Source organism: Pyricularia grisea, assembly GCF_004355905.1.
Source record: "Pyricularia grisea strain NI907 chromosome Unknown Pyricularia_grisea_NI907_Scaffold_13, whole genome shotgun sequence".
Classification (NCBI taxonomy): domain Eukaryota; kingdom Fungi; phylum Ascomycota; class Sordariomycetes; order Magnaporthales; family Pyriculariaceae; genus Pyricularia; species Pyricularia grisea.
This window is the reverse complement of record NW_022156725.1, coordinates 301-10,295: the sequence shown is the minus strand read 5'-3', so window position 1 is coordinate 10,295 and position 9,995 is coordinate 301. Positions and strand designations below refer to the sequence as shown.

Genomic DNA, 9,995 nt, shown 5'->3' with positions numbered 1-9,995 from the left:
CGCTTGTAAAAACTTGAATCAGCCGTCATCAAAATAGTTCTCCGACTCCGATTTTTGAAGCAGTCAAATCGCTGGCTAAAGGTATGGATGGAATGGCACATAAAGTCACACTTATCGAAACTGAGCTCCGCAGCCTTCGGGAGGCCAACGAAGCGCTTAGCAAGCGACGGAGGGCCAAAAAAAACACGAATCCGCCAAAAAGGGTCAGCAACAGTTGGAGAGATTCAAGCTTTAATAAAACAAAAGAACGTTGATGGACAAGTACAGCAGGAAGAACGTGAAAATAGGGGTCGCAATAATGGAATGCCAGCGGCCGTTCGGCGTTGCGGCAATTGTGGCAAATCTGGTCACAACGCGAGGACTTGCCAGGAAGACGGAGAAATGTCTGATATATATAGTTCCAATTGCATTGAGGTGAATTGAACAATGCTGACGTTGTATTTGAAGTTGAGAGTTGGGTTGACCGGAAAAGTGCGCGGGCTATTGTCCTGCGCGGGTTAATGTACATCCACGTTAAATTTATTATGAATATAAATTTTAAAATTGTAATCTATTAGAGTTATTTATACTTATTTATATATAACTTTATTTTTCTTACCAATACATTTAAATTATTAAAAGAGATAACTATTGATTAAATTAGTTAATGACATAGCGAGTATGCTGGATACGGCTCACACCACCTGTCCCAAATGAACTCTGCAATTGCGCATTGCGAATCACTCGGCGACCATGGCATCCAATAACAAGACCGAGTGACCAGCAGTGGGGACCCACAACGCAAAGTTCCCTTGTCTGCGTTGATTGCATATCTGTCGGCACGCTATCCAATTTGTGTTTTGTAATTTCTGACCCTCTACTTCCTGCCATCGGTGTCCTGGTTCTTCGTGACTTATTTTCTGGTTACCTGACCGCGCCAGAAAACACAGCAATACAAAGATGCCCACTCCGTCCACACCCAAGCTTCTAATACAGATGTCCGGAGCGCCCGGCGCTGGCAAAAGTACAATCGCAGCTCTGCTGCGACCGCACCTCAATGCCACCATTATCGACCATGATGTTCTGCGCTCCAACCTCATCTCCACTGCAATATTTCAGTTCGACCAGGCCGCTAAGCAGGCCTATGCGCTCCAGTGGGAGCTAGCCCGCGACTTTATGAAGCAGGGGGTCGACTCCATCATTATCGACAGCACCTGCAACTACCCTGAGGTGGTTGCGCAGGGACTCTCACTGGCGGTCGAATACGGATACCGCTATTGGTACGTCGAATGCAATGCTCGCGACATTGACCTGCTGGACAAGCGGCTGCGCGCCCGTACCCCAAAGGCGAGCCAGCGGCCTGCGGTTGACTGTCCGCCTGAATCGGCACAGGGGAACGGGGCTCAGGTCGGTGAGAATGCGCGCGAGCGCTTTGCTCAGTGGATGACGAAGCCCTGTCGCCCTTCTAACGTTGACCATATTATCACGGTGGATTCGACTGCCGACCCGAAGACGCTACGGGACGAGATCCTGGCGCGGATGGCGGCGGACTGAGCTAAGCTTTGAAGGGAAATCTGCAGGGAGAAGTTCTTACTCCTCACAAGTGAGACGACACCAGAAGCTGCAAACGGGGATGCTCTAAGGTCGGATACTTCGGAGTTGCGCATATTTACCAGAGTGAGCTTCCTCGAAGGTTTAATAAATACTTATACATTTTTATGGACTCCTATTTTATAAGCTGGCGTGCCAACTTTAATTTCGATTGCTTTGCTTCATCAGAGGCATTGCCTTCAATTCACGGATTCCTCATTATCTCTTTGCCGCCATTGACACTGTTAAGTCTCCCCAATACCAAAGTCTAGTAGTTCATGCCCCCTCAGCCAACCACCGTCTTACTCTCCTCCACGTGCCGGTCTCGAATGTGTGCGTCTCGCCTGGGTGGCCTGCAGCCAGTTCACCGCCGCGCCAACGTAGGCAAGGCTGTTGAGGCGAGGATCCTCTCGGACGCCTGCGAGCATCTTGTGGTATTCGGCATCTGAGCCATAGTGATAGAAAGCCATGCCATCTCCCCCGTGCGCCAGCTCGACTAGCTCAGAGAAGTCGTTTCCAAAAATGGCGGTATTCTGCCACGCCAGGTGTGAATTGACACCATAGCCTCGCTTGTGGCAGAGCGAGACCCATTCCGATTTGACCATGAAGCGTGGTAGGACGAGATCGAAGAGCAGCGAGCTTGTACGTGTCGCGTAATCGTCTTCCTTGAGCACCAGCGCCTGCGCCAGCCGGTGCGGCACAAACATGCCCGTCGTCGCCCGCAGCAGCGTCTCGCCATTCTCGTGCGGGTGGATATTGCGGAAGCTCTTGATCACAGTCACGCCGCCGTTCTTACCGCTCGCTGCCTCGTATTTTTCAATACACGCTCGCCATGACGACGATGACCCGGATGTCGGTCGTTTGATTGCCAGAAGACAGAGATTGTCACCACTGAACGCCAAGTTCTGGCTGAGCAAAAAAACGAGTCGTTCTCAACGATCCAGCGGCCCGGCTTCGGAAACTGCAACTGAACAGACTGCATCACGGCCAGCTGGAGCGGCGAGATACCGAAGACCCCCGGGGACAGCAGTTTATCGTTGTTTCGGGCCGTGAACTGCGAGCGCGAGGAGGACCCAGTTGAGGAGATATGGACTATCCGGAGCCGGTCCATATCGCCCTGGATGAAGGGGTTGTCCCTGAAAAAGGCCGTACTCCTGCGCGCTGCGGCCGCGAGCATATGCGTCTGGCCCCTGATCCCTCTGGAAGGATGAATTAGGACAATGAGATGGCGGTGGGGGGAACGGAAATAGGGAAGAAGATGGCCTTCCTCGAGCGGATCGGTCGACAGATGGACTACCGTCCTATTGGGTAGGTACGTTCCGACCAAATCCCGCAGCAACCTCTGGGCCATCGACGCTGACTCGGATTTGATCGAGATCTCCAGCACGTCGTAGGGCCATGCCGCCGCACTATCTGTTTTAAAGAGCGTGCGTTGAATCTTTGCTACTCCCAAGTCTGCGCTTGGCTGCACGGACGACGCGAAAACCTCCTTTGACTTCGGCTCCGTAAGTAGCGAGCCGCTACCATTATCCAGATGATCGACGACGCTGTTGAGCCTCTTGAGCCCGAGCAGGAACAGAGGGACGATCTCCCAAGGAGTATCCCTGCCGAGAGCGCAAGCGCAGTCAGCGACAAAGTGGGCTGCCTCGCCGACCCTGACCCGCAGCTCGAAGGACTCGACACTGCGCTTCTCCACGCTTTCAATCCAGCGTCTTACCGTCTGGTTAGCCACCAGCTCGGGGATCAGTAGGTGGGCGGCTTCATTCATCGTGTCGGAGCCCGGATGGGGCGCGATTGTGAGCCAATGCGAGTCGCCGTCGGCAGCGTAGTTGAAGAGCCGCTTCCGGATTTCCGAGAAGCCGGTCAGGGAGAAGAGAAGTTTCGAAATATCGTACAAGTAGTCACCACGCTCAAACTTTTTGTCCAAGTTGTCGCCAAGCAGTGGAACGCCGCGCGGGTCGATGAGTGCCAAGTCTTCGTCCTCATCGGGGTTCAGCCGGCTGAGGATATTGTGGATGTTGAGATCGCCATGGATCTCGTTCAGGATTGTAGGCCCAATCTCGACCATTTTTGGATGATTAGTTAGCCTGTCCATGACAGCATCGAATCCGAGCAGCTGCTTGCCATTTAGCATAACTGTCTGTTGGTCCAAAATCCTGTCGAGAACGCGGTCCTGCTCGCGCGCGATCTTGACCCGGCGCCTCATGCGCTCGAAATGTGCCTTCTCGATAAATTGCAAATCAGCCACCAACTATTGCTGACCCTTCTTGGCGGATTCGTGTTTTTTTGGCCCTCCGTCGCTTGCTAAGCGCTTCGTTGGCCTCCCGAAGGCTGCGGAGCTCAGCTTCGATAAGTGTGACTTTATGTGCCATTCCGTCCATACCTTTAGCCAGCGATTTGACTGCTTCAAAAATCGGAGTCGGAGAACTACTTTGATGACGGCTGATTCGAGTTTTTACAAGCGTTGATTGACAAATAGCCTCTGCTGGGTTGTGAGGTGTTTGAGAAACCCAAATCTCGGTGGTGGGAAAAAAAGGCTCTTTAGGTGACGGCGTCCGCAGCTTGACATCCAATTTAGAAATAACAGCTTCCGGGTTATGAGGGATAAGCCCAGCTCCTCGGAAACCCCCAGCCATGTTTTCTTTTGTCATAGAGCTTTTATACGCGGCTACAAACCCCAAAAAGAACTCAACTTTGCTGATACTGTTAATATGGGCCCGGATAAAGTTGTTAATTTCTTGACCGTACGCCCATTTAAGGACGCTGAAAACTCCGACGTCAAGTGGCTGAGTTAGGTGGGATGAATGAGCAGGCATGCAAAGTGGAATGATGTTATGGTCTTTGCAATAACCCCCGAAATCAGGGGATTGGTGACTGCCGTGCCCGTCGAGCACTAACATTCGATATGCACCTTTTGTGCGCGTTTTTGTATGATGGTCGAAATGGTGAACCCAATCGAGTCCTGTCTCGTTATTTGTCCATCCATTGGCAGTTGTTTTAAGGCGCCATAAATTGGGAAGGCCGCCCTCTGTGTACCAATTCGCGAGATGGTGGACGCCTTTGACGATGAGATATGGGGGCACATCGTAACCGTCGCCACTAATGCAGCAAATTGCGGTCGCCCATTCTCGATTGCCAGGCTGTATTCTTTCCTTCTTCCGCGTCTTTGGGACCCAGTTACAACCATTCCAGCGCAAATTTGACCCATCATAAAGCCGGTTTCGTCGAAGTTGTAAATGTCGCAGTCTTGGATGCCGTATTTAGCCCTTATATTGGCCACCAATCGAAACCAAGCGCTTAACGCGTCAGGATTTTCGCAAAGGGCCCTTTGAAAGTCGTAGGCGCGAGAAAAATGCGTCTTTAATTCTGTGCGTCGTTGGACGAAGCGATTTGCCCATCGCGTCCCAACTGGTTGCGCGTTCCGCGTTGCGAGCAAATGGTCGGCCATTGCGGCCACATCGGCAATCTGAGGCGGAAACCCTCGGTAATCCAAGTCCAATATATATTGGACAATCACTTCCTCTTCGTTTTCCGTCAATTTTGAGCGTCCGGAGCGACAATTGGCGAAAGCAGTAACGCCTTTCATTCTATCGCGGAGTGTCGATTCGGGCACATTGTACGTTTTAGCAGCGGCTCTTCGGCTTAATTTATTCGACGATTGAACAGCTTCAATAGCCAAAAGTATTTGGGACTCTTTTGTATTAGCTGGCATTTTGTGTTGTGGAAATAATATGTGGTCAAGTTGGCGTTGGTGTGGTTGAAAAAAAATGCGCGGGCTATTGTCCTGCGCGGGGTAATGTACATCCACGTTACAACTATTAACGCACAACAATACAATCGTTTTCAAGCTCTTCCAGCTCATCAGCCTCTTATTTATCACCTAAAATTTCCAAACTAGCCATATTATTTTCCTGCGATTGATTAAACTTTCTTTTTGCTAACCAAATGCTCGTTTGGATCCGGAATGTGAGGATTAGGCCACCAGACCTACCCTCGGAATCACCACTCCACTCACCAGACACGCTAAGCCCAGGGCTCGCAAAGGGTCCACTGACTCCGGATTTAAGCGCGTCTCTCCAGCGCGTCGTTGATTGTAATTTCTCTCTTCTCGTCAGTTTAAAATTTTCGTTAATAGCGCCTAATACACTGAGGTTCTCCAATGTATGCCTGGCCGTGACATGGAGGACCAACTCCGGTCGGCTCAACCACTTGGAAGCATAGACTCTAGCCAAAGATTGTTATTTTCGAAACTCCGGAAAGCATGGGACCAAAAAGATTTTAAAATAGCCTCACAAAAACGGGAAATCGAAATTTTAAAAGCACAAATCGAGGCATTACGGCCTACCAAAAGGAAGAAGGTTCATCCCGATCCAAACGAAGCCTTCGTAACTATTCGGCAGGTTTAACGCGCACAAAGAGAAGCGAGGTTGGAAATGCTAAACGCAGTTGATTCACCGGAAAGAGCGCCTTCTAATGAAGTATTGGATAGTATCACCGTCCTAGATTTGACCGATTGAATAAGGATTGCGTAGGTAGAGTTGTAAATCACATCAATTTTTTTGGGGTGGCCGGAATGCGGGAGTGGTCGGAATACAGGGGTGTTGACTTGACGTTAACTAATGAGTAATTGAGATCGGATGGTGGCTGCCAGCACTTCGTGCAGCTTCTTTCTTAATTGCTACTATTAGGCACGCCAAAACAGCCCTTACAATCCGGAACATTGTAAGCGGTGGCTGGCAACGGGACTATGGCCGGTTAATATCAACAAGCCGTTATTTAGCCCCCTTCTTTTGGAAAATTGGAACAGTCTGGCACAACAGCAGAATACTCATAGTATCGGGCATTACGGCCGTCGTTCATCACCGCTAGAATCCGGCAATCTGGATCATTCAATCCTAAACGGCTCGTTGGTGGACTGGGAAACCCCCAAAAGTGCTAGGGAGTGGCAGATCAACTGGGACGATATGCTAAGCTAACTGGGAACAGCTCTACGCAAAGTTTGTTATTTTCAAAGATCCGGAAAGGCTGGGATTCCGAGGATTTACATCTTGCTAGCGCAGAACAGAAAGTTGAACAATTGGAATCGCGATTGGAGGCGGTAGCACCCCGGAAAAAACAGGGTCGAACCGGACCCGAATACTACGTTCGTCGGGTTTAGGGAGCGGGCCCAAAATGAGGCTGGTGCAATTGAAGTCGATCGTCAAGGGGTAGACACTACTAGGGAGTCCCGACTTCCCATGCGATCATGAGCAGTAATTGAAATACAGTCAAAGAAGTCCGGGTTGTGTGCCTTGCCAATTGCTGCACGACAGGGTTGTTGTACCATTAGAACAGCCTATCCCAGACATGATTTGCCTCATGCGTGTCGGGGGTGCCTACGTAGCAAATATAATCATGTGAGATCCGAGGCACCAAAACTAGCTTCTTATCCTGTTTGTTGATTTGCCACCTCCAAAAGCATTGGAGCCGTCTCTGCTCGGATCCCCAGCCGGTGATGGGCGCCCCTCTTCTCTTGTGGGACAACTTTTGTTGGCCCAATGCAAGCCTTAAGATTTTTTGTCCTTATCGATAAGTACTTCTATATCTGTTCTTCCCCTTTCATATCGGATTTTGGTACCCTTGCGACTCCCTATCAACGCGTCGACATGCGCCGCAAAAAGCTACGCGTAGTCAACGTCCGCGCCAGGCGTCCGCTTGAGCGGAAATGGCCACCCAACCGGTAAATGCATAAATCAATTTCTCCTTGGCTCGAATTCTTCAATGACTTGCTTTAATTCCTAAGACAGATCTTGCTGGAATCATTCCTCGACTACACCTTGCCGTTCGCGACCGTTGACCACTCCCCGACCAAGTGAATATGCGACCGTCGCGCCGCTTTCGATGCCAAATACCAGATTGCGTGTCCCATATCGATGAGTGAGGATCGCCACGTTGCACTTAGTCATCTGGAACCTCTGGATCCCAAGGCTATGTTCGTTGCTACGACCGACAAGACGACCAACGTTACGCACGGAAGCTCTGCAACTGTGTTTGAGAACAAGAAGTTACCTGAGATTGAAAGCAGTGTCGTGCCGCCAGCCGGAGATAGAACTGTCACAATTGAGGCACGAAAGGACGGTGATATTAACCATACTAGTAGTAGACCATATGTTTAATTAGGTAACTACTACAAAGTTGGTCTGCTGATCTTAATTGAATTTTGATGTTTCAGGTTCGAAACTTTTGATGCTTGCATTTTTTGGTGTAGTAATCTTTGGTTGGATGGCGATTTGGTCCGTCGCTGTTTTTGCGGGTCCATCCAGGAGTGTCTGAGGAGAAAATCCAACTTGGGCTTTTGTCCGGTCGCCTGATCCCTATATTGAATGGACATCGTTAATGCTGCATCAAGCTAAGGACACGTCGAAGTGGTGAAGCTTCTGCTCGAAGAGGGGGCCGATTGGACGGCCGCGAGAACAATGGATTAATGACGTTAGTATCACCTTCCCTGCGTGCGTGGATTATGCCATTTATGTTTTCAACTGCCGGCACGACATTGCTTCCAGTCTCACATGGCCTCTTGAACTTAAGTGTTGAGCCATGCAAGGTTGATTTGTGCACTTATCTGTTGGGCGGCTAATTTTGCTTGAGCGGAAGCCTTGCGCGGGCATTAACGACGCGGGGTTTTTTGCGGCGCATTTTGCGCGTCGCGTCGATCGCGAAGTTGCAAGTACGTCGGAATTTGATGCAGTATGAGAGAAGGAAACTGGCCGTGTATCGACAAAGATAAGGTTTAGCTTTGATATAGAGTAAGGGTTAGGTCATAAGGGTGATTCCATGTGCCCTTCAAGGTGTCACTCAGTACTAGCGAGGGTACTCGTTGCAAATTCTCTAAGTGCTAGCACGGGTTAGTGGTCGAGGGAATGCGAAAGGTGGAGGCGGAAGGAATGTAGTGGGCCGATGTCATGCGTCTACCGTTAGTAACAATTTTTAGTCTTCTGTCTCCACTGCTAGATAATATGTTTAACATGAGTTGTCTCCGGAATTCTGGGGCTTGCAAACGATTTCTGGCGGCTCCGATAAATCGGAAAGTTTAATGTTCAGGGCGAGCTCTGTGTGTAAACAAGGCAAGCCTGCGAATCTGTTGCGGGTCAGAACGGGAACGTAACCTTGATTACAGTGACGCTTCTCTGGTATAACTTATCGCAAGAGTTAACCCAAGCCAAAGAGGCCGCTAATTGATGTAATATTCCGCTAGCTGTCGAAGCCCATCTCAATCGTGGCATTAGGGTCCGAAAAAGCCAAAGATCATCCACCAATCGCCACTCACTTGCTAGAAGGATATTTGTTATTGTAAAAAGCGGCACGCCCACATAACCAACAGATCTGCTTGTAAACACCCCTGCCTTCTAAATCATGCACTTACATTGGCGCTGACGATCTTTCCAACAGAAAACAATTTGCCGGATAAGTACGGTTATCTTCTTTTAATGCAAACTGGTTCAACCTTTGCTAACGCAGGAAAGACTACATTCACAAGCCAGGCAGAAACAAATCCGGACAGGCAAGGAGGCCCATGCAACCTGAACCCATCGGCAGGAAAAGTGGTGGGCGAGGCAGAAATTTGCCTTGTGAGCGTCCGCATCTCATTTTGTAAAGCGTTTCTTGTTCCAAAGTAATCGGGATGTATAACATGTCGATCAAGTCGATAATTCCAGCCTGACAACTTGGAGAGAGCTACTTCTAGCCCAGGCACTTGGATGCAGATAATATATGCTCCCAAACGGCAACAATCACTTACAATCTGGAGCTTAGACAAAACAATAATTGTTAAAATGCAGTGCAATTTGCTAGGTATTTGTTTCTCTCTAGGTTCATTTGCCTAATAGCCAAGTCGAGCAGATGGAAAATCTGCATACAAATCTTTCTCGTTTGTGTCAAGATTCCAATCGTCCGGTTCCAGGAGTTCCGGAGCAGATTAACCTTGGACTGCAGTTCGTCACATTCGTTAAACAGAAGCAAAATGTTTTTCAACAAGTCGTCTAGCTCGAAATGGGTTGCAGAATAGATGGTAGGGCTGGAGGAATTGCTTGAGCAAACTGTCGAAGTGTAAAGACTAGACGATGGTCTTGAGTTCATAATTTTTAAGCTGTATTCACGTCAAAAACTTTTGCAGTTGCCGAATTGATGGGGGTTTTAATAGTTTTTATCCTCCAAAGTAGCGGCCTAAATGAGCCTCTGCACGTTAGAGCAATCCAGTTTTGGTGCAATCAGACGCAGGCGTGGTTACGAACACAGCAGTGCCAGAAGTAGCTATTTCTGATTGTTGCCAGGCCAAAGTGTCCCAGGCCAAAGGCAAATGTCCCAGGCCAGAGGCCGTCGTGTTTAGGGATCGGTCATACGCTTCCTCATCCACCTAGCCCGACGCTTAAAGTTTCCCAGGCACGAGT

At 49.4% G+C, this 9,995-nt stretch overlaps 4 protein-coding genes across 4 annotated transcripts; 2 read left to right on the top strand and 2 right to left on the bottom strand.

Annotated features, from left to right (window-relative positions):
• Positions 1 to 939: 939 nt before the first annotated feature.
• On the top strand, positions 940 to 1,533 carry PgNI_12506 (uncharacterized protein; the record flags this gene model as incomplete). Its single annotated transcript, XM_031132454.1, has 1 exon — positions 940 to 1,533. One exon carries the CDS (start codon positions 940 to 942, stop codon positions 1,531 to 1,533), a length of 594 nt encoding a protein of 197 aa, XP_030976009.1.
• A 338-nt stretch (positions 1,534 to 1,871) lies between these two features.
• PgNI_12505 (uncharacterized protein) lies at positions 1,872 to 3,775 on the bottom strand (the record flags this gene model as incomplete). The annotated part of the gene is made up of 2 exons (XM_031132453.1): positions 1,872 to 2,478; positions 2,547 to 3,775. 2 exons carry the CDS (start codon positions 3,773 to 3,775, stop codon positions 1,872 to 1,874), a joined length of 1,836 nt encoding a protein of 611 aa, XP_030976006.1.
• Positions 3,776 to 6,789: 3,014 nt separating this feature from the next.
• On the top strand, positions 6,790 to 8,691 carry PgNI_12504 (uncharacterized protein). Its single transcript, XM_031132452.1, has 2 exons — positions 6,790 to 7,288; positions 7,352 to 8,691. Exons 1-2 carry the CDS (start codon positions 7,107 to 7,109, stop codon positions 7,422 to 7,424), a joined length of 255 nt encoding a protein of 84 aa, XP_030976007.1. The 5' UTR covers positions 6,790 to 7,106; the 3' UTR covers positions 7,425 to 8,691.
• A 5-nt stretch (positions 8,692 to 8,696) lies between these two features.
• On the bottom strand, positions 8,697 to 9,190 carry PgNI_12503 (uncharacterized protein; the record flags this gene model as incomplete). Its single annotated transcript, XM_031132451.1, has 3 exons — positions 8,697 to 8,817; positions 8,972 to 9,057; positions 9,083 to 9,190. The coding sequence occupies 3 exons, from the start codon at positions 9,188 to 9,190 to the stop codon at positions 8,697 to 8,699; spliced, it is 315 nt and encodes a 104-aa protein (XP_030975992.1).
• Positions 9,191 to 9,995: the final 805 nt, after the last annotated feature.